General features: G+C 41.7%; 1 protein-coding gene across 1 annotated transcript; it reads left to right on the top strand.

Annotated features, from left to right (window-relative positions):
• Positions 1 to 194: 194 nt before the first annotated feature.
• LOC135697239 (protein quick-to-court-like) lies at positions 195 to 8,159 on the top strand. The gene is made up of 2 exons (XM_065216900.1): positions 195 to 293; positions 7,578 to 8,159. The coding sequence occupies exons 1-2, from the start codon at positions 195 to 197 to the stop codon at positions 8,157 to 8,159; spliced, it is 681 nt and encodes a 226-aa protein (XP_065072972.1).
• Positions 8,160 to 25,277: the final 17,118 nt, after the last annotated feature.

Genomic DNA, 25,277 nt, shown 5'->3' with positions numbered 1-25,277 from the left:
TTCTACAACGGTTGGTTCAGGGGCTCCATCCGGGAACTGGAAATTCAGTGTGTTCTTGACGATTCCACTGGACATCTTTTTGTTTTCCTTTTCCTTACAAAGGTAGCCGGTTAGGGCTGACAAGGAAACACACACGAACGGTAGCTAATTATATGACTTTCAGCGCGGCGATTGTACAAAAGCGTCTTCTCGCAATGAGAAATGATCGTCAACTGCAGCTTAACAAGTGGGAACAGGGCTCGTGCTGGACGGACGTTATACGATGGATACGAAAGTTCAAGCAATGGCGTATGGTAAGAAACAATGCTCTTACAATAAGCATATTACACACTATTGTATAGCTGTTCCATTGAACTATGAAAAATAAAACGCATTTTTAAACACCAACAAGATTTTCGTGTTCGGATTTTTTCATGTTCAACCTCTAGTAGTAAGGCTCATCATAATAGTTTATTCATCGTTTCGGTTGGACAGTAGTAGACAACTTTGATGATCTTCTGCTTCAGCAAATCCGTAATGAATTCTAATAAAAGTCTAACTTCCACATGCTTCGATCGCTTCTGATACGCTTACTTCTTCGTACAATGTTATTGCGTCTAATTCATGGAAAGCCAATATCATCTTGTGAATCCACAAATGTCCCTGATTTGCTGGTTCTAAAAACCATAACAACAAATCAGAAAAAAAAGGTCCAGCGGCCACCCTTGAAAATTATTTCAATTTGAAATTATCGATGGCAAGCATCAAATCAATGTTCCTCCAGTTTCTTCTTATTGACATTTTCAAATCAGTTGGTGTGCTAGCAAACTTTAAATTAAATTAATTTTCCTGGCCTCCTTCCAATGCCAAGAGTGGCTATCACCGTTCCTATTTAATTGTCGCTTAAAAGAGTGATGAATTTTAAATTGAATTTGTTCTGAACAGTTTTCGATTTCAAATGAAATCGAATCTCTACACTTTAAAAGTCCTCCACCGGAAATGTTCCCTTTGAAAAGAGTCCAGCATGATAGCAGCCATTCCGTTCCAGTTTCATGTTGTATCCGCTGTAATCGATGGCACTTCACTGGAGCTTGAATGTATCCCATTCCGAATACATAACTACTACTGTACACAGAGAATACGATGATGCACCAATGGCATTCAAAGCGCAAACAGAACAACCCATCAAGTTGTTGAGTGTTCTGGTCCTGAGAGCCTGAGAGGGGGGAAAAATGAACCATACAACTTTGATTGACAGCTTTGCGCAACAGGAAGTTGAAAGCCGGAGCCAAAATAGCTGTTATTTTATTGGTTACGCCGTCGCTGCTCTGATTCGTCCCTGTGAGTTAGAGAAATATAGCTCGAGTTCGTTGCACTCGTGCTCCACCGTGTAGAATAGACAGCCACAATCGACGCCTGGTCACATGTTGGCCGCTGGATTTGCAATAGAACATCGTTACCGAGGTTTCAATTCCAGATGGTGGCTTTTGCAAAATGCCTATCATGGGGACATGCATGTATGTATGAACGCATCAACAGGGCCGAAGCCAATGCACTTGGATGTGCTGAGTTCCTTGCCCTGTTCTATCATTCCAATTACACACCTGACAAATGCATGGTTAGTTTTCGTTCGCAATCAGTATCATCACCGTCACGCTTTCGTGTAGCACTTCATCCATCAAAGCTTGATGTCATTGTACCAAACGCGAACCCGGGCCAAGTCGGTCGGTGCTCCGTTCGCAGTGAAGTTCGCCACCGTGCCGCTCCACATCGGATCATCGGTGTGAAATACCTTCGAAAGCTGAGCGTCGAAAATCGGTCTTCGGTTTATTAACCGACGATGCCATAAGCGTCTCATTAGAAGGGGTTGTAGCTTTTTACCCTTCTTACAAAGAAGGATATACATACCGCTTGGAAAACCGACTCAACGGGATCGGGAATGTACGTGTGTGAATTTGTTATTTAAGATGTGTTTTTTTTTGCTATCACTGAACCGAATTGGACGCAACAATCACCAAATGAAAGGCCTAGATGACCATGGAACCTTTCATCGATTTTTAATATTTTTGAAATCGGTCAACGGATTCCGGAGATACAAAGTCGTGTTTCTGGGCAACCAACGAACCGAATTGCATTCAACAACCATAAAACGCTTATTAATAGTTTAAGAATCGTTCATCTGATTTCGAATATATGGCCGGAACATGTTCCGGTTTGTATGGACAATTTGTCTAAATCCAACGTAGCACGAATACCGCTCATAATGGCATGAGTTCTTCAGAGCTTGTGTCAGATTTTTTTTATAGTTGTCAGAAAATCCCTAGGAATTGTTATTTTAATGACTTATTTCCAAAACTGCTGGTTCTAGCATTTTTCTCACAGATGGCAACCGCCTCCGCGGTATTGTTGTTTGTTAATTTATTTGATAAGGCTCTATCGAATTAACTTTGCAGAGCCGAGGATTCTTGGACATTATACAATACATCTCAAAACTATAGTCAAAAGGTACAACACAATAAATACTTAATCTTCCGCTATCCAATAAGCCTCCTCCATAATAACGGGAGCCGCTTTCAGTGGTTTCATTGTATGGCAGTTTCGCCAACGGGGGGCAGAGCGCTTCCATTGCAGCAATGGAAGCACACACTCATCACGAAACAGTTGCTTTCCAGATTCGATGACGCATCGACCGAAAGAACTGCTGATGAAGAACAATGAGGAGGACATGCTTGGCATACACAGTTTTACACACCAACTGCTCATTTGCTAATAACTTCGCACACAGTTGACGTAACATAGTTCTTTTTGAAGCAGTAGATAGAATAGAGTTTAAGCTTATTATAGATATGTAAAAATAAGTAGATTTTAATTCTAGTAATAAACTGTATTTGTTTTTGCGTTGTAAAAATGAAGTGAGAAATGCTCGCTGCGCATCTCGTACTTTAAGTGTAAAAAAATTATTGGCGTTGTTTCAAATGTTAAGATTTCCCTACTCTTTGCATATCTATAGTAAACTATGATCCTAATCTATCAATTACTTTAGAAAAAAATCAAATTTCAACACCTTAGTGAAAAGTTATTAACAAATGAGCAGTTGGTGTGTACAACTGTGTATGCCAAGCATGGAGGAGGACCACACAATGATTGCTGCCGAGTAAACACATCGAGAGTGGCCTGCTTCTGTCGACAGCCAAGTGAACACTGACCTCTGTGGTTGTCAAGCAGTTTTTCAACAGTGGACCAGGAACGAAATCAAGCAGTAAACAAACAATAACGCTCTGGGATTGCATCCCATTGAGTTGACATCTTTAGTGAAGTTTTTTTTTGGATTAATTAGGACGAAGGAATCAAAAATATCTCAAAACGACAAAATGACAAAGCGATCAACGAGGTGAACGTTAACGCTTTGTCAGAAATGGAAAGCAATAATGATATAATCTTCTTCCTTTTTATTCATGACAAACGACAGATCGCTCGGTAGAAGAAAACGACAAAATTATTGGCAAGCTGCTTCACGAAGTGAATCTGAAGATGATACACGTGTGTCAATGGGATTTTTTTTTTTGTTATGTCTTTTCTCGATTCCGATTAAGCTGTGTCCTCAACCATGTATATTGCAACAAAGCAGGTAAGCAATATATCATTATCCTTCTACCACTTCGATCGAGCTATGTTACAGAGCGAGTTTGGCATGGTTGTCGTAGCAACGTTTTGTCTGTATCGTTGGTTGTTTTATGTTGCCGGAGGCGGCGATATCGATTCCCGGTCCGGTCAAGGGAATCTTTTGGTTTGGAAATGTTTTCGACTTCCCTGGGCATAGAGTATCATTGTGCTTGCCACGCAATATACAAATCGCTGCATTGGTATTGACATCGTTTTTTTTTTTTTTTTTTTTTTTTTTCTTTATTTAAGAGATTTTTAGCCTTAGGCTAGTTCATCTCTAGGTATTGACATCGAAAGCTCTCAATTAATAACTGCGGAAGTGCTTTTAGAACACTAAGTTGAGAGCAAGCAATAAGCTAATATGCGATAAGCAATAAGCTTGATATGCGAAAAAGATGTGTTTGGATTCGCTGATCAAGAGTTCGCTTTGAAAATCGTTCGAGGACGGTTGTGTTTTTGCTCCGTTGCCGCCTTTTATTTTCTTTTATTTTTTTGAGTTCGGGCTGTCTTTGTGCTGCCGTGGAGTTTTTCGGTGCTCGAGGGAGTCAAGTTTCTAACGCCTTTGGATACGGTTGTGTGTTAAGTTCGTTCTCTGTTTTGTGCGTGCATTCGCTTTCATAGTTTTCGGCTGCATTTGCCGGATCAGCGCTGGCACTCTGCCTCCCGGACGGTTATACATGTGTGAGTGTTGGTTTCTCGCTTTCCGAGAAGTTTTAGAATCGAGAAAGAAAACATGATTCATCATGTTTGCAAAATTGGCGTGGTTTGATTGTTTCTCCCGGACCAGAAATTTGTGGCATCGCGAGTGAAAATTTTAATTTCTGTTTATTTACGCGGTGATGAGAAGTGCGCTGATCTATTGTCAGGGTTTTGAGATGTGCATTGCTTTTGTGCACGGAGTGACTTGAAAAAGAAAAGTGAAGAAAAGTGATATTTGGTTGTTGTGTGGTTGGAGTGGAGGGAAAAAAAATATGCGTGGAAGCATCGGGATTGCGCTCCCGGGTTAAGTGATTTGGTAAGAACGTTCCAGTTGAAGATTGTTCACAAGTGTATTTGTGGTGATGCAAATTATGGTTTAGATGACGCATGGCTTCAAACATTTTGTGTATCCAAATAAAACATTACATACTAAATACGCACAGGGCATCGTCTGCTGACCATTGCCGCGGGTATATCGTGGGAGTCCCAGGTACCCGGTTCAAGCTTTAGTTGGCGGCGGTGGCTCTTCTTGACCTTCTACCCCCTGAGTAGTTAGTGTGAATAAGGGCGTCTATGTGATGTTTTGCTGTACCTGTTGTAAACATTTAGTGCATCCTGTTCCCTTAACTTGTTGAGGACACCCTGTCTTGCCTCAAAAGTTACCCTTTTTGAAGTACTAGTCTTCACAACATAAAGGGCACCATTACGGAGCATGAGATTTGATCAAATTATTCGCAGTTCTACTTGTCCAACGCCCCCGGCTGGTTGAGGGATAGAGGATGACACACACACACACACACGTGGAGTTTTTCGGTGCTCGCATTTGATTAGTTTTGTGTCCCGGGCGCGATAATTTGATTTGGAAAGGTTTGTGCTAATGTTTTCCTCCCTGTTGCTTAGGTTCTTGGTGTGCTCTCGCTTCCCTTTGTTGCCGGTGTGACTCGACCGCACTATTTTGTGATGTGCATTGCTTTTGTGCACAGAGTGATTTGAAAAAGAAAAATGATATCTAGTTATTGTGTGGTTGGAATCGCTGGAGGAGGAATTGTTTAAAACTGACTGGAGGAAAACATGCGTGTAAGCATCAGGAATGCGCTGCTGGATATATTAATTTGGTGAGTACGTTCTGGTTGAAGATTGTTTTAAACATTTCTCGATTGCATTTTCGAGGGGACGTGTCTGCCTTTGTGGGCAGTGCTGGTCGGTTTGATGTGGCTGGTGGCTATCAGGTAGGCGAAAATTTCCCTTATCTTATGATGTTGTTGGAATGCGTGGGCGAGATGTCGGTTGCGCCGGATTGGGTTCGAATGCATTGTTTACGGGAGCAGATGCGTCCCTTTGAGATTTATTATCATCATTTTGCATTTCCCGATGGGATGACCTAGATTGCGTGAGGCATGTTACTGGGTTTTTACGGTTAGTTGCCAACGAATAATGCATTTTGTATTTCTTTTTTTTTTTATGTTGAAGCATGTTTTGCAAAGAAAATAAATGTCGCGATCGAATATGCAAGCTTGGCACTTGACCGATTAGTTTTTGATGTATTGTTAGGTGTGTCCTTAGCACGGTCATGAGGGCCGTGGTTGAAGACTGACGGTAGTCACGGCGGGTAGTGTTTCATTGTGTGGTTTAGCGGTTTTGATGCAGTAATATGAAGGAGAAAACAGTCGTTTTTAAATGCAATAGAGTTCGGTCAAAATAGCTTAAAAGATGTGAAATATATTTACGCTGGTAATGGATTGATGGAGTCGGTTCCCGTCTTACGTAAGGACCAAATAGAAACAACGTAAAAAGGTTTAAAAGATCATCGATCGTTGTATAAAGAGCACCGCCGTCGAGTTTGAGTTTGAATAAATCTCAGGTTCTAACATATTAAGGAGTAGTAACTTATAGTAACATCGCTTGATCATCGTGTATTTTGTGAAACTTAACATCGTCACCGTCGGGCCCGGTTTTGAATGGTTGCAATAGAAACGCGATCGTAGCTTGTATAATGTAATATGAGGGGCTTAAAGTGAAAATGTTTTCCTACTGAGTAGAACATCATGAGTTTAATCGCAAGCCTGTCCACATTCAAGATTCGTTAATCGCTTCTTTTTTTTTGTTAATATGAATATATTGGAATAACAACAAATCTGCATTATCACAACCAAACCAATGAATTGACGAATAAACACACTATCAATCAAATTTTCTAACACTGAACACGGTTAACTTTGGGGACGGGAAAGTTTAGTAACTACTTTTATTCAGTAAATTTGATAACCTTGGTTTTATTACACATGTGCATACATGGTTTTGAGCTTGGCCGGCCCACCTCTGTTTTCCTCTAGCTTCCTATCTTGTACGATCGATACTACTATTCGCCTATTGCGCCTGTATGAAGTGTATCCGTGCTAACGGTCTTGCACGCAAGTGATGTTCGCTACTTACAGTTTGCTTCGAAGCTTACTATGAGATGGATAATAACTAGGTAGGTCATGACATTTCATGCACATTTCCTGACAGTTGGTGAAAGGTTATTTGGATTCAAGCTGCTGCACGCGTAAGTTGATCATTTATAAGCTGCGTCGTGGGTGATCTGCCTATAATTAATATCGGTGAATTTTCACATTTCTGGCAATCCTGCCAAGAGACAAACCTGGAATCTTGGAGACCCCCGATGGGTATTAAAGGCAAATCACCAAATTGCAAGGAAAATTGGAATTTTGAATGTGACCGGGACGGCCGTTCTGAGTAACGAGTGATGACGGATTTGCAGAAAAAATCGTCTCCTCGTGGTGGTACGGCCACAGGATAAGAACGCGACCGGGACGGCCGTTCTGAATGCGAGTGAGGACGGATTTGCAAAAATCGTCTTCTCGCCGTGGCAAAGCCACTGGAGAGAACGTGACCGGGACGGCCGTTCTGAGAAAACGAGTGAGGACGGATTTGCAATATAAAAATCGTCTCCTCGTGGTGGCACGGCCACAGGATAAGAACGCGACGGGGACGACCATTCTGCGAAAACGAGTGCAGACGGATTTGCAAAAAAATCGTCTCCTCTCATTGGTAAGGCCACAGAAATAGAACGCGACCATCCGTACGTGGCCCACAATGGCACCACGTTGAGTGGCCGTAAGATGAAATACGTAGCACATTGCTCGAGTCCTGCCGGACAGACGGGTGAGGACTACCTTACCCCAACCCAGTGGGCTCAGTGCCAGATCAGACGACTGAATGAGCTGCTCTCGTAGGCTCGCATAGACCTAGAGCAGGGTGATACTGAAATTCTAAGACTTACCGAAGAGGTTTTTAAGCTGCGGCTCTTCAAGGCATCGCTCAGTTCCCCGGAGGAACGTTCAAACCCCAGTGACGCCGTAACGGTGCGGGGGAACACCACCAACGATCCAAACACGCCCAGCTCTCAGGGCATTTCACCGATTGTGGATCAAACGGACGAGTGTAGCAAAGCCAGTCCCCGGCATCATCTGCACAATCATGGCATCCACCAGGTGCAGTTCATGGACAAGATGTCTACCTCCGAGATGCAGAGCTCGTTTACCGATTCGAGACATTTCGAGGACATTACGACTTCGTCGATCCATTACAAGGATTCGTACGTACATACGCAGGATCGTGTTTGCAAAAGCTACAATGACATTGATGCCGAGAAGCAGCGGCTTGTCGAGATGTACGAAGCTCGCATTGAGGAGCTAGTTAATCAGCACCAGGCAGACGAACAGCAGAATCGCATGTCCAATAATGATCGCGTTGAGGCTTTGCTGCAGAAATTTTCCGATTCGAATAAATGTGATCTGGTTCCAGAATACTGTTAAAATCACCAGTCGAGTAACGTTGTCAAAGTGAGTTTTAATTCTAGACGCAGCCGATGCCGCCGATGTCGCTGGAAAAAGAAACAGCTATTTGTTTTTGTTTATGTGAAAAAATAGGAATTTCTGGTTTTATTGTAAAAATTTACGCTGGTGGTTCAGCAAATTTTTGCGGAATAGAACTACAAAATATTGTTTTCCCTGATAACGGTAAAAAAATTATATGGAAATAAAATCAATTCTCCATGCATAACATTATGCCAATAGAAAGGTGGGTGGCGCCATCATGTTAGTAAAATTAAAACTAACAGCATTCAGTAATTCATTGTCCTTCATTATTGTTCATAAAAAAACCTTGAATAACTTTTATACCGAAGGAGAGGGATGGATAATAACTAGGTAGGTCATGATATTTCATGCACATTTCCTGACAGTTGGTGAAAGGTCATTTGGATTCAAGCTGCTGCATGGGTAAGTTGATCATTTATAAGCTGCGTCGTGGGTGATTTGCCTATAATTAATATCGGTGGATTTTCACACTAACGTTGTACTTTTGCGGGCTTCCGCCCGGTCGATGCAAAGGTGGTGAGCCGATCCTGGTGACGAGTGGCCAACTCGGTTAGTGGATGATGACTTGGTGGATGCTAGCCCTTCCGATGCCGGAATGCTTTGAATCCAAAACGTGGCAAGGGTTGACGACCAGAGATGAAAACGGGCGGTGCGTGGCTGATCGAAACAACATTATTGTTGTACGTTCACTTCACTGTTGGACACTTCGATGTATCTGGAAAGCGTTCACGGAACTCGCACAACAATTGCCGCACATCAAAACTAACTATTTTGCTAGAGTCAAATTACAACGCGGAATAAATTTATACAAACGTGTCCTTCTTCTACCACAGTTAGGATCAAAGTCAAAGAGGCGATTGCTGATTCTCCTAAGAAAAGGCCCAAGGCATTATTCCCGGAAATGGAAGTCCAATGGAATTTATTAGTCATGGTCGTGAGATATCAAATGAAAGTATCTCCTTCCCTCTTCAGTCAATCGCAGTCTGCTCATCTTGTTCTTTCTACTACTAAATCCAGAGTTTGCTCATTCGGTTTTCTCTATACGAGAAACGAAAACACGAATAGTAAAACCCTTCGGAGATAGCTACGTAAGTAAGCAATACATACCCCGTAACGTGGGTAGATCACCTTATCGTGGTACGTTACCACCGATTCCTAGTCCTGACTACTTCAAACTAGAGAAACTCAGTAATACAAGGAACACATATTAGTCCTTGTTACTTTTTATGCCTTGTTGATAGTGACAAAACTCGGCTATGCCCACCGAGAATGATCTTGAAACAAGAAAAAAAAATAAGCTAGTTAGTCTTCATCTATGTGATTCCTAATCTTCCATTCGTTGTTTCCTAGTTTGCAGTGGTTAAGTGGTTTCTGATGCATGGTCATTATCAATGTCATTCCTTAATTTTGTTGCTAAGGATTCCAATTTTGACTGACAAAGGGGCGCGCCTTTGGAGGGTGTTTCAACACTCCGAAGAGTATAAAGAGCGGGACCTTTCAATTAGAATCTATTCCTTGCGATGAAGGTAAGAATGCCAACTCTAAAAAAATCAAATACTTCATGATTTATCAATAGTGATGTAGTAATACGACATGCACTAAACTAAGGACACGGGATATACTACAATAGATCAAATTACTGGTCGCAGTAGTGTTAGGTCCCGAACAGCCAACTGGTTTTCATACAATATGTAAACTACAGCTCGTTTCATTTGAATCGGCTTGCGGTCCGTTGCAAAACGATTATTTTACTTATTTTAAAGAATTGACTGACGATTAAGTTTAGAATAAATATTTGCAAGTAAATGAGAAAACTAAAAAAATATTATAGTACGAAATTGGCTTCTGTTATTAGAGTGTAATATAAGAATATTCTAGATCCTACCATTCAACACGTTTGATAGGGTTTTCGCTCTTTAGATTTTAGTTTTTAGAACAGTCAACCCAAAGCTCCATATCTTCATCAAGAACGTTTGCCCCTCACGATTGCCACTGAAATCGGCACCCTTGCTAAATGCCAATGCATGAACCGAACCAGAAGGGAGCAACCAGAAGAGGTGGTCGAGAGCTGTATGGTGACACCCATTCCGTGAAAGCACCAACGACAACACGAGAGCCGAGATTGACGTGACACTTTCATTAAAACTTTTCAATTTCGAAACGGTTGCTGTCGAAATTTTTCGGGTTCCGGGTAGAAGCGAACGCTTACTACACTGGTCCGATATGGGATTCTTTGGAGATCGAATATCGGACTGCGGGACGATGCCGCCTGCTTGCAAAAACATTGAATATTGGGCACATTGAAGGTTGTCCATTTGAAGCGTTTAAATGAGTGTAGCGCTTTCGAAATTGAAGGAAAGCTGATCGGCCGTTCCAGCTTCCAGCAGTGCCGAGAGCCATGAACGTATATCTTCGTTTGATGGTCTCCAATTTCCTTGACAAATAGTCAGCACTTCATTTTCATCGGTCATCATGCCTCTCCCATTTCCTCACCGTCGTCCTGTGGAACACATAACGCAGAAAAATGGGTGAATAATCCTCTCCGTAGTCGTTTCGGCTTTCATTCGAGCAGTATTACCCAATAAATTGCAAAACATGAAACACATAAAGGTAACCAGCTACCGTACCGTACCTATGGCACACCCGCATGATCGAACACCGAGCTAGTGAATAGGAGGTGTGAAAGACCACAACTGAGGTAAGATTGTCAAACGACCATAAATTCCGTACAATTTGTAAGAAGGCATTAACTTCCCTCCCCCGCATCATTCTCCCCCTTTTCCTATTCCCGAAACCATCACGATAATGCCATTGTTTGCCCAATCGGTACAAGGTAAATGAATGGCATCCCACCGGGTATGAAAAGGGGTATCAAAAGTACATTAATAGTACAAGGGATTGAACTCTCACCTCACATTTTCTATTTTATGCCACAGTTACGCATTCCCTTTTATAATGTTTTCCTTTTTTTGCGTGTATGCCGGCGGTTTACCGTCTATGGGAGTTGGATCCTTAATTTCATTCCTTTTTATGTGACTTCCTTAGTGACTTTTGTACAAGTCTATCCAGCAGTAGCGAGTGGGAAGTGCTGCTTCTAACATCGGCATCGTATTGTGCGGGTGCGAAAGCGGAGAGAACAGGAACAGGAACTTTCCTGTGAACCCTTTTTACTGCACGGGTCTCGACACTTGTAATAAATTGTCCGGACATGGGAGATATTATGGCCGGGGGTGGATTACCAACGGGGAGGAATGATCGATAATAAAAATTTTGGAAGGTTTTGTTGAAAACGGGATGTTTGGTAACACCGAAAAGCTTGCCTAGAAGTCTAGAATATATTATTTATAAACAGCTTTTCACCAATAGTGCGTTTGGTTGATGTCACTTTAATTGATGTACCGTAAAACGGGGTGACATTGATAGTTTTTTAAAGTATATTCTAAATATTTTTTACGGCAATGAATGTTTTTCAAATTTTAATTTTTAAAACAAGTACTGAGGATCCTAGAGTTAATTTATTAGTATGTATGTATGTATATATATCGGAAATAATTTAGCTCTATTTTTTTAGAATACTAAGTTAAGAGCACGCAATAAGCTTATATGCACCAATTAATAAGCTTGAAATGCAAATGAGAAGAAGAAGAAGGTATTTTCAGTACACTGATCGATAAAAGAAGCTTTTATCTGGCATCTAAAAATAAAACACTTAGCTTCACAAAAACTGATTTTATTGCGGACAAGGACAAGTTTATTCCCCGGCCGGTATGATGTTAACTGATTTTATTATTCAACCTACATTCAGCTGGCTGATGAGAGACCCTCAATAGCACATATCTCTAATCTCTTATCAACTGATCGAAACAGATTTACAAATGCAATGCGATGAACAAAGACAACTATAGTTATACATAATTATAATAAGAGAGAGAGGGATTAGTATTTTCCATTTAATTCCACTACTTTATTTGCTTATCCTTGACAGATACGCGTATTTCGTCTACAATGTGCAGACTTCTTCAGTGTCTTGTACTAATACTCGACTGAAGAAAAACATCGCATTTACCGAATATATATTAACACAGGTACATTTTCACTTAGAAACTAGGTAAACTTAAATTTAATTTTCTATAGGAACAGGTACTCCGCTGCTTACTCGTTGATGTGTCCTAGGTAGTAACTTGAAAAGCCATGTGTGTCCGTTTGCTTGATCCCTGTTGAGTAAAGTTGAATTACGTTGTTTGTTGATCTCGAGGCTTTCTGCAACATCCAATTTCCATGGTGTAGATACGGTTCGTAAAATCGTGATGTCCTCCGTCGATAGTTGGTGGTCCTCTGTGAAGATGTGTTCTGCAACCTTTGATTTGAAATCATATGTTAGGCCTTTTTCCTCTTGCTTTTTAGCCTTATTAACCTCCGCTATATGTTCTTTAAATCTAGTTGCTAAAGTTCTCTTGGGTTGTCCTACATATACTTTGTTACAATGATTGCAGCTTATTTTATATACACCTGCTTTACCTAAAACATTAACTGGGTCTTTAGTGGATCCTAACAATGATTTCAACTGGTTATGTCTACTGGTGAAAACTAAATCTAATCCGAATTGTTTTAACTGTGGTCTTAGCTTACAAGTAATATTTTGATCAAATGGAACGGACACTCGTTTCAATGGTTCAGGTGCTGCGGTGAGGGTTGTAAATAATCTCCTTTGTATAATTCTCGCCTTTTATCGATGATTGCCTGGATTGTGGTCTCCTTGTATCCGTTGAGTCTTGCTGTTTCGAAGATGTACTGTAATTCCTTAACCTTTCCTGTATCGCTGAGTGGAAGAGTCTGCATTTGATGAATCATGTGGTGAAAGGCGGCCATTTTCTGCTGGAACGAATGGTTGGAAGTATAGGGGATAACTCTTTTGGTGCTTGTTGGTTTCCTGTAAATTTCGTATTCAAGCGAGGAAGATGATGACGATTCCCTGATGACTAGAAGATCGAGAAATGCGAGTTTCGCGTTTTTTTTCTACCTCGTGAGTGAATACGATATCCTTGTGAATTCTGTTGCTCTCATCTAAAATTTGTGGAAGGGCTTCCTGTTTAACTACGCTGAAGATATCGTCAACAAACCTCCACCAACGGTTTGGTAATAGTCCTTTCTCCTTCAGGATTGTCTCCAAGTTGGCCATGAAAAGTTCACAGTCTGCTTGTAGAAGTTACCTCGGAAGGAGAAGTAGTTCTCTTCCATACAAAGGCGGGTCAGCTTAAGGTACGTCCGAACCTTGTTTCTCCATGCTGCATCCTCTCGTTGTGTTAATAGCCAGTCCTCCAAATGGTTGATCGCTTGACCGGTACGCTGGGAAAAAGAGCTGTAACGTCGAAAGATACCATAATCTCGTCCTCGTTGATGTCTCCTGAAGATTGTAGTTGCTGGGTGAACTCCTGGGTGTTACTAACTGCTTTACTCTGGAACTGATTCGGCATACTCTGGAACTCTTTGACTAGCCACTTCGCTAGTTTGTGGGTGGGGGAACCAACTGCAGGCACGATCTCTCGCATTTCATTTCCTGGTTTGTGGACTTTGGGGAGACCTTTGATCCTGGGTAGAATGGGATTTGTGTAAGCAAACTTTCCCACAGTATGACCATTCTCATAAAATCCACATTTCACAACACATCATAAATTTCCTAACACATTCCTTAAACCCAAACATTTCCCATCAAGGCATCAAGTCCAAGTTTCCCATCCTAGATTCGTCATCAAGTGTGAAGTGAGAAATCACAGCAACACTTGAAATCGTTGTAACATATTAGCCCGTACCCACGGACAATTCCAATCATCCATACAAAGCAATAAACCTCAAGTGGTACAACACCGCTTGAAGCCAGAACTGAAGAACATGCAAAAAGGTATCCTATTACCACACCGCTAACCCAGTTCCGTACTCGAGAAATGCATAGCGCAAGCGACTTGAGTAAGTCACTCGTGCTAGGGCACTCACTCTCTCTATTTTCATTCTCTATCTTTTGTCATCCCTTCTATGCAAAAGTCACCTACATACTAGAACCATTTATGTACCAATCAGAATGCTAACTCCTGATTGGTTATTATTTTACCGAACGCTAATCCACGTTCCTCAATACATAGTTTTAAGTTATTCGATGTAACTGATATAAAACCAAAACTGAAATAAAGTTAACATTCGTCATTACCCATTCAAACGGAATGGTTGTAAAATTTATTTTCAACCGAAACATGCCACTGAAGAAAAGCCTTCTCCTAACATTTGGTTCCCGTAAACGACCTGCTCCATCTCCTAATATCGATTTGCACTCCTTCAGTGCTTTCTCCACGCGTTTCACTATGTTCTGTAAGCTGTCTATACGGTCCGTTGTTAATCTTCGATGTCATCTGATTATCGTAATCATCCTTGTCCATGATAACGACCGCGTTTCCCTTGTCTGCCTTCACGTAGTATACTGCTTTACTTTTTAGCTCCTTTACAATCCGAATTTCTTTTTCGTTGGCGCGACTTTGTTCCTGTCCGTCCTTGCCACAGAAGCGTGTAACTACGTAGAACTTTTTGAGGAGCATTGATGTAGATTTGGCTCACAAGAGAGTTGCAATCCACGTCACCGTTAAGCAATCCAAACACGAAGAGTCGCTGAAGTAGTTTCCTCCTTGCTGCCAACGTGTCCAGGTCAATCAACCTGCACCGTTCTTCGTAAGGCGGCAAATTTACCGAATCGTTCCAGGGCAGAACACGTAAAGCGTATCTTACGAAGTTTCGCTGAATGGCTTCGATTCTGTTAGCTTGAATAGCGTGAAAGGGTGCCCACACAACAACAGCGTACTCTAGAAGACTGCGGACGAGAGCACAGTATATAGTGATTTCAGCGCGTAGATGTCCTGGAATGCGTTTGTGTTTCGTTTCAAGAAACCTAATGTGGCGAATGCTTTAGCATTTGCGTATTTTCTTCTTTTTACAATTATCACTGTCGGTCTCCAAGTTGACCGACAAACATCTTCTGTTTACTGCTGCCACTGATATTGATATATTGCCTGCTGCTGTTGCTTCGATGACCGTTGTTCGACCTTGACCCATTTACGGTTGTAAGCATTGCTGCTGATGTCGTTCGGTGTTTCGTTTCAATGCTGGATTCTTTCTTCGCTGCTGTGGTGTTGATTTGTGCTGCTTCTTGACTAACCGAGTTTGTATTTCAGGACGATTTCACTTGCTTAAGTATGCGTGTGTATGTGTGTATGAGTCTATGAAACAAATGAACGGGTGCTTTTTAAACTGAATTTTTGAACTAAACTGAGAATTGCCTGGAATGGACGCCTTCTGGCCTCCGCGAACGCCCCATTGACGACGACGATACACCTGACCTGATAATCCGTAGGAATTTGCTGACGAACTACGATGACCTTGATTGGACTGCTATATAGCTGAGACCATTGAACGAGTTGGCCATACCCGTCTACGACTACTGCTTAGAGCCCGGGAGGATGAATAGCGCTCTTCTTCCTCCGTCGTTGTTTCGCGTACGTGTACCTCAAATTACCAAACGTGGGAATGTGTTTAGCTGAGTTTCTTCTCAGACAACCAGAAGTCGTATAACAATGTACAGTAAGTATCGTAAATTACTACAGTTTAAGTCAACATCGCATATAAGAATGACATGCATCGCATTACGTTGAGGTTAAGAATCAATGGTAATAAATTTACCCCTCACAGGAACTCGTTGGACGCACGCCTCGTCAGCCACGGTTATGGTGGGTTGTCGATGATGTGCCAGTCTACCACGCGTCCAAACTGGGCCCAGTTTACACGATGGTAGTCCTTGCGCAGGCTTGAAGCAGGAGCCACGTTGCAGCCCAGTTCAGCCACTACCGGTTTGTCAGGAACAGGTCTAGCGTCGATAAGTTGCCCGCCGTTGAGATAAATGTTGGTTCATCTAAAAACCAAACGGAGTACAGCCCATGCTGTGAGTGGTCGAACAGCAGACGACCGTTCTGGTTCTGCTGGTAGTTCCGCAAGGCCTCATGGCGAGCGTTTAGATCTCCTCCAACTACAAAGCGGGAACCGCTATGGGTGATGGTGGACAGGTCCTTCTTAAATTTAGCGGCTAGTTCACTGCTGGCGGCACACTGTCGAGGGCAGTAAACGGCGATGAACTGGACGTATCCAGTCGACGACTCTACCTCCACACCAAGGGCCTCGATGACAGAGGTGCGGATATGGGACAGAGTGTGGTATTTTATTTCTTTCTTGACGACGACCGCAACAACACCCCCCCCCCCCTTGGAGCTGGTGCAATCATGCCGAATAATGTTGTGGTCAGGGAACCAGAAGCTGTCGCCGGACTTTAGATGGGTCTCGGTTAGAAGGCCCACGTCGATGCTGTGCTTGCGGAGGAAGTTGGAAGTCGTCTTACAGAGCAAGCATTCCAGGTGACGATAGTTAGCGGCTTAGACGCCATATTGGATGATGAACTTACCGAGCACTTGGATCTGTTCGGGTTTATTGCGGCACTTACGAAGAGCACCGGACACGTTGACGAAAATTTGCACCAGTTCATCTGCTGAGAATAGATCGGGGTTGTTGTTTTGCGCTGTTGGTTGTCTCCAGAATCCGGGGGGGGGGGGGGGGGTGAAGAAATTTGGCCAGAAGAATAACCGGAAGTTGCTTGAGCGGGATGCACCCGTGAATTTTCTTGCCTTTGATGAGGAGCACGAAGAGGCGGGAAATCCTCCGTCCGAAATGCCGGGACTTTGTCCTTCTTGCATCCTGGTTGGTTGCTAGTTGCCGCCTGCTTTCGGATGCGTTTGAAGTCCTCGCGTTTGGAGCACTGTCCGTCGGAACCTTGATGTGCACCACCACAGTTGGCGCATTTTAACGCCACGACTCCATCCGCATGGCAGTTGGAAGTGGCGTGTTCTTGAGCGCAGTTGCTACAGCGTGGCTCCAAAGTTCAGGCACCGCTAGCACTGCGTTACGTCACGATATGGCTCCCACCGAACGATGATGGAGTAGATCGATCGGATGGCTTGCAGTGCATTGAGCGTCACCGTCCCTTTCTGGAAGTGCACCAGGAAAAGACAATCCGGGTACATCTTCACGTTTTCGTCTCTCCTTGTCATTCGGAAGACAGCGATTGGGGCTAGCTTTTACCGGTTGATTTCAGCTACGACCATCTAGGGGTCGAAGTTTGGTAGACCCCTGATGACTACCTTGAAGGGCTTCTCACCGGGGATGTCGTGCGTGAAGAATTCCGCCTTGGAATCCTTCAGATATTTCACGGCCACCTCGTACTCCGCTTTCGAACGGAGCATCACCTTGGTGCCGATCCTGCCGAGCTTAAACTCAGCTGCAACGCCCAGCGATGAGAGATCGCCAATCAGCGTGTTGAGTGGTACTTGCTTCACCACCAGTGTGTCGTGACGCTTCGTAGCCATTGCTGTGTACCGAAAAATTCCTTTTTTTCACTAATTTAAAACGCGTGCGATTGCGTTAAATTTAGCCAACAGAATCTCTGACGAGCTACAGTCTCCGCAGCAGCAACCCTCAGTCGATGCTCTCAAAACCGAATCGTCTCTCTCTCTCGTTTGCTTTCGTCCCATCTCAAAATGAGACATCGTAGGAGCAGGTAGCGAGCAGAAGCGAGGTAGCAAAAGATCTGACTGGTCGAAGGGAACATTCTTCGTTGCTCGTTCGGCGATATGTTCTCTCAGTTTACCAGTTCTTTCTCTTTCTATATGTCGGTGAACCATTGTAAGCAATCGGTATCTGATGTATTCTCTCGACAAAGCCGAATCGATTTTCTCCCGCTCAATGGCATCGTTCGTTGCCTCTGGCACGATCGGATATCCAGCTGAGTAGAGGCAACTGCCATCCCAAGCAACAATTTTTGTTTTATTTAAGTTTTATAGCAGTTGATATAACCAAATTATAAAACCTTCACTGACGACCACATTGCTTTAACAATCTCCTGAGAACCGCAATACAGCCATGTCATGGCCAATTGGCCCAGTTTTAATGCAGTCATTAAAACTTGATATGCGAACTACTTTAGGAGCATAGGATTTATGTCAGTTTTATCACACTCTAGACGTGATTGTTAAAAATGAAAACATAAAACCTCCTCCAGTTCAGAAAGTTTTAACAGCCTTCTAATGACTACCATAAAACTATATTACAACCGCATAAATCGCTCCTGAAGAAGTTGATAAAACATGATACGCAAAACATTTTTACAACTTTGAAGGTTTTAAGTTGGGCTTTTTGGATGATAGTTAATATTGAGAAATATTTTATTGTGGTTTTATTCTTTCGATGTTTGATGTGAAATCGTGATCCTTGTCAGTTGGTAATAATGGCTGATATTATTGTACATTGAAAATAAGACGACTTTATTATAATTTTAAACCAATCTGTATATGCTTCACAGCATGCCGTGCAATATTTATGGTGATTATTATACCAAATAGGAGCATAAATTTAGTGCGCCATATGAATACTAAAATATAGGGATATTTTTAATTTGTCTGCATTAGCACCATGCATTAAAGAGTCATTCAAAGATTATCTATTTAGTACAAAACTGTTACTACTGTTGAGCAATAACCAGTCACATATTGTTTAATTATACATAGATGTATGAAAGTGTTTTATTGCCTATCAATTAAAGCGTAATTATTCATGCTGTGTGAAATTTGTTCATACGGCGACATTTTTTTTCGTTATAACTTGCTACTCCTTAAAAATACCTCAATATAACATATTCTCCTAGATTGGAATTCTATAGCATAACATAAACCTAATGGTTGTATCTTAGCATTTCGTAGTCCAAATTGAGAGCGTTAAGTTATATTTAAGCTATATAACTAGCTTGCTGGTTTTATTCGGTACAGCGAATCAAAACAAAACAAAAACCATGACCACCTGTCAAAAAGTCATCATTCCAAGCGATGCTCCTATTTTCGCTTGTAATCAAGATGTAAGAAATGCTTATTGGATCCACTAAAAGCTTTTTCAATACAAGGTTTAAAGCCGTAATACAACCACAGGCTGGAAGGGATGCTATGATAAAACAATGATAAAATAAGAATAAATCTTCCAAGCATTTAGATTGTTACTTGGGACCTTCATCTTTGGTACACCAGCAATCCGAACCAATTCTCTCCCTCTCTCGTATTTGATTTCGCTGAGTTTACCCTATGGTTGCAACGACGAGTCCCGCTTCTCAATTCTTTTCCAATCATGCACCCGATCTTTCTTTTCTTTTACGCTCTTTTTCGACGGAACCGAAAAGCAATCATCCGGCATTTCGCTACCAGTGAAATAAAGACTGTAGCTGAAAGTTATACACTGAGAATTTTAGATGTTTTGATATTGTTAAGTTATTTATTTAACATGAGACTTATACCTACTACACAGTGGAGGAAGCTTGACTTTCGCCGCACTCGGGCCGGCCGAATTCTCGGTTTCGACGGCGTCGCCGAAATCACCGATGTCGCTGGCGTTCATCGCGGTAGCATCATCGCGTCCGCTCGTACCATCGGACTGTCCTTGATTCTTCTTCCTCTTTTTCGTCCGCTTCACCGGGACTGGGTTGGTATTCCCAACATCGGTGGGAAGAGTAGCGTACCTATTTGAGGTAGGTACCGAGCTACCCTCACCACTGTTCTTCTTCTCCGCTTGGTCACGAAGTCTGCTCCGGGAGCGCTGTCTTCCCATCACGCGATGCGACTGACACTTCTGACGACGCGACGTGCAGTATATCTGCGAACGTTTGTAACAAACTATAGGTTAATCGAACAAATCGACAGAGCGAGGAAAGACCGAACTGTACTGCTTAACGTCCAAGCAGAGAATCTGATGTTGAGCTGAGGCACATTAGCAGCGCTGTTTTATAACTTTTCAGATTCAAGCAGCACGATGTGCAAATAGTACTCGATTATCACGACTGGGTTTGGGGAGAACGTTTATTTCATGAAAACAGTGATACAACTATCACTTTTTATTTGTACATTTTTAAAACAGCTTTTTTATGAAAAATTGAAAAAGCGTTTATTGTAACAACTTACGAGAGTTATTTCCTATCGACTGGTGTATTTGGATTTTAATTTCAACTACAACTGACAAAGTTATAAGCGTTCAAAAACCTTACACCTTTTCATGACGGTTGCAATTTTAGATTTTAGATTTACCCCCAGTACCTTCCCGTAAGACGTAGTCTACATCAAAAGTTATCTGTTAGCGGTTTGCTTAACTTCCGATAATCTCGCCATCATTTTATCGTTTAGTGGCTATCAGCTATGGAGAATATCTGGTTTCGAAGCTAAGTTTTCCGTTAGCTGTGCCCACCTCTGGCAGCTAGCGAGCATTGAATAGCCTTGTCGTTTTAAAACTATAGTAAACCTTTTGTATTATTAACTTCCCATGTGAAATATACACTGTGCAAATGTGTTGGAAAGACTTGCATGCACTTATGCATCCGATTTGGCATTTAGCCCATGACGGTGACGAAACCATTTTCCATTCAGTAAAAAAAACTCTCTCCGATACTATCCTCCTGTAGCGAAGAGAAGAACTGGGGGTTCAACCTATATATCGCACCGGAAGCACCTTCAATTCAATTTAATTTTCTTCCCGGTTTTGAAGTGCTTGACTTCCCCTCCCAGCCCATACGAAGTTTGGAGATTGGCATAGCCTGGTATGTAGTGGGATGGAAAGTTGGAAATCGTTCCGGATGAATAGCGCTAGAAGAGTCTCCCGGAGCAGCAAAGGGCACCGATGAAGTGATGTAAAAGTTTTATCAATATGGCGATAGTTTAGGACAAAGTTTTCTTCACTGTCGTAGTTATGTTCGCAGTTATCTTTTCGATAAGTGAAAGTACTTATTTCAAGTACTTGTCTGAGCATGAATTTAGATGCAGGAAGACTTACGGGAATTTTCATATACTATTACATCACAGTGATAACAATGGTGGTGACTATGTGTAGAACTTGAGCAGCAGACGATTTCAACAAACATTCCAGATATACCCTCCCCGGGGACCGAAATCTGACCCAGCTCCATTAATTTGCCATTCGCTAAAATATCGCTCATTTAAATTCCCTCTCAACCGACTGTCAATTAAATCCTTATTTATTCAAGTGTCGATGATTCCCGGCTACTCTCTGGTCCCCCTTGGTCCCAGTCTTCATCAGTGGTATTTTTTGCCAAAACATACACACATAGATCCATGTTTGCTCCGCATGAGCAACTCTAGACGGTACAGCCTCAGGCGAAAAATATGTGGCATTCTGCAACACAGCTACTGGCCCTCCTGCCTTTCCTCGACTGAAAACCAGTCACTTGCCTCTGCCTCTGCCTCTATAGAAGGAAACGAAAACATGGGATTACTCAACATATTTCCCAGTGCCACTCTTGCATACACATGAAACACACTCCATCGCCCTTCTTTCCAATCTGGATAGGCTAGGAATTTGCCCCCTTTTAAAATGTCCAAAACTCAATTACGATGCGTTCCTGCTTCTATGGGCCATGCCGAGGGGCTTCCGAGCATCATGGTCTAATGCTGAAGGACAAAACCGGGATTGACGCTGACGATTCGAGCACCGTCTCCTACTTCCTACCTGACGGCGACGATACAGTGTGTGAGGCAAAAGGCGGTGGGTAATGCGAATTGAGAAAGCAAGCTTGGAGACGATATTGGTTTTACAACCCTCTCCAAGGGGTGGATTATACGCTGCATTACAGGCAGGGGCGAATTTGATCCCTCATTCCCGTGCATGCGAATAACGATTGGTTGAGAGTTTCAAGTGTTTAGTCAGCCCTTGGCTCTCTCTCTAGCAGCAAATTGCTAGTTATCTAATAGTCAGTGTGTAAATGCCTTGTTGGAGTCGGATAAGGATGCCAAATTGGAGATTTATTGGATTTTGAGAAGTAACGATTCATGCTGTTGTCGATATCTTGATGGAAGATGTTGTTTTACGAAACCTTATTGCATTTGACAGGTTCGTTTGGTGTAATGAACCCAGAGGCTTTAAATTTAGTTGTTCTGGATGCTTATTTTTCTTCTTCTGATCGATTGAATAACCTACCTTTTCTTCGTACAGTGTCTGGCACAAAAAAGATGCACCCACAATAAATGTAAACATTTAAACAAAACTTATAAATCCTGATAAATGTGGGCGTTTTAGTGGAATACCTGTATAAAGAGAGAGAGAGAAGAGGATTAGAAATTTCTATTTAATTCCACTACCATATTTGCTTATTCTTGACAGATACACGTATTACGTCTACAATGTGCAGACTTCGTCAGTGACTTGTACTAATACTCAACTGAAGAAAAACGTCACATTTTACCGAATATATATTAACACAGGTATATTTTCACTTAGAAGCTAGGTAAACTAAAATTTAATTTCCTGTAGGAGCAGGTACTCCGCTGCTTACTCGTTGATGTGTCCAAGTTAGTAACTTGAAAAAAACATGTGTGTCCGTTTCCTTGATCCCTGTTCCGTTTAGTTGAATTCCGTTATTTGTTGATCTCGAGGCTCTCTGCAACATCCAATTTCTGGTGTAGATACGGTTCGTAAAATCGTGATGTCCTCCGAGTATTAGTTCAAGACACTGTAGAAGTCTGCACATTGTAGATGAAATACGCGTATCTGTCAAGGATAAGCAAAGAAGGTAGTCGACTTAAATGGAAATTACTAATCCTTCTCTCTCTTTATAAAACTTATTCGGTTTCAAGAGAGTCTGTGATCTTTATTTATATTCCATAAAATAAAAAATAAAAAAAAAATATTAGATTAATTTTGCCTTCAAAGTGTTAATGATTTTATAGCAGAATTTCTAGAAAATAAGTTTTATGTTATAAATTATTTTAAGTGGTATGACATAAAAATGATCCAATTTCTGTTTGAAAAAAAAATTAAATAAGAACTATATCCACAATAATCCGGACACATCAAAACTTAAATAAAATACAAATTTTGCATTATATTTCAATTGTAATTGTTTATTTCAGATTCATGGGATATGATTTAAAAATTCACGAAGTCAAAACATAGTTATTAGGTATTTGCATAAAATTTTCGAACTTTGTTCTTTACTCTATCCATAAGGGTTTTGTGGTGGATGCGCAAACCAACTGAAAAACAGTTTGATTAAGACTCAATCATTTCCGTTAAAAGTGTCGATGCGCAACATAAACGAAAAACAAACTTGTAACTCAAAATGACATTAATGTATTCAAAGCATTTCCACCGGGTCTCAAATAAACATTCCTAAGAAATCCCAAATGCAATAAGAAGTTTACTAGGTCAAGCGCAAGGCGATCAACAACGCACACAGACGGCGCAATGAATGAAATGATTGTTTGCATAGCTTAGCATACTTACAATAAGCATAATCGATTGCGTGTGACTTTTGCCACATGGTATAGGGTCGATTCGTAAACAACAGGAAGCAACATATCAACATCGGACTTGGGAAAGATTCAGCATAAACAATATTGAATTCTATCTGCGCAATTGGTTAATTAATAAAACTAACTGAAACTGAAATATACATTATTCTACAATCGCAAGTCAGAGTGTTATTACCTTCGAATGCCAGTTCAGTTTGTACAGACTCCTCAGATATCGTGGTGGCCATCTTTGTCCAAATTTGTTAGAAGTGTTTAATATCTTTGATTCCTTGTTTCTTTCTAGAAAGATTCCGCTTCATCAGAGCCCAATATCTCTCGATTCTACGTCCAATCTCTGGATCTCTAGAAAATTTGGCGGATTATCGGTTTTTGGTACAATATTCACTTGATTTGCTTCGTACCACTCCATCACAGTTTAAGCATAATGGCATGATGTCAAATAGGGTCAGAACAAAGCGTTCCCAAGTAACAATTTTGGTTTTATGAGGGTTCTGTAGACCACGATTCAGACTTGTAGAATGCTATAAAACCTCTATAAAACTTGGAATGTTACTTGGGTTTTCTTTGAGGCTTTTGATGAAGGGTAGCAATGGCCTCTGCAGGCATTTTTTCTGGTAAATCTATTTGTTGATTGTGCCTGTAGTGACGATAGATTTACTCTTTCGCTTAGATGTGTAAATTGCTTGCCAAATAAGGTATTTTTTGGGAAATTTCGATTCAGCTGTAGCATTTTTGGCCATAGCAGAATAGAAAGCTAGGCCTGGACGCTGCATGAAATCCTCCTGGACATACATTTCATCGTCCATAACAACACATGAAAACTTTGTCAAATATTCGCAGTACAAACGTCGAGTCCACAAGTTTGCTTTTTTTACTTTACTTTACGACTTCCCATACGCTGTTTTGATTTTTGGACAAAACCAGGGGATATTTTTATTTTACGAGCCACCGTTCGAACAGCGAGATTCGGGTTTTCCTTCACCTTTCGGTTCATGACAGGATCAGTACGTCCAATGTTTTTATCACTTCTCGGTTTCCTCTCGACCGTCAAACGGTTCGAAAATGATTTGAGCACACCGTGAACAGTGGATTTTGGTAAATCAATTTTTTTTGCAAGTTCCCGTATTAACAAGTCAGGATTTGCTTTACGTCCTTTCAAAATTCGCTCGAGCACGTGTTTTTTAATCATCGCCATCTTGAACACTAAACATGGAATGAAAACACCTACCATAGTCTTTTTCGTCAATGACTCCCAGCTATGCCTCAGCAAAATTAATCACTCCGACGTACAATATTTCAAAAGTAACAGTGATTTGAAGGTGTCCGGATTAATGTGGACTCAAACCTTAACTGTATTTTACTACCAATAGTTTTTTGTTCTTGATTTGTTTTCCGTCGATCTTGTTTTCCGTGCTGATCACCAATGATACCGACGCCAGAGAGGCAGCTCCCACACCTGCACCCTACCTATCGACCCAGCAACTCATGAACCGGGGACCAACGGTTTTACTTCCCTTCCGAAGGAAGGCGTGATCAGATATGTTATGCCTCAGAACATCCCGGCGACGCCGACTGGGATTGAACCCAGGCCTGCTGAAGTCGCATGTCATTAATATAC

This window comes from Ochlerotatus camptorhynchus, unplaced genomic scaffold (genome assembly GCF_037179485.1).
Source record: "Ochlerotatus camptorhynchus isolate MF236.1 unplaced genomic scaffold, CSIRO-AGI_Acam_v1.1 ptg000002l, whole genome shotgun sequence".
In the NCBI taxonomy this organism is placed as follows: domain Eukaryota; kingdom Metazoa; phylum Arthropoda; class Insecta; order Diptera; family Culicidae; genus Ochlerotatus; species Ochlerotatus camptorhynchus.
This window is presented reverse-complemented; position numbering and strand designations above follow the sequence as displayed.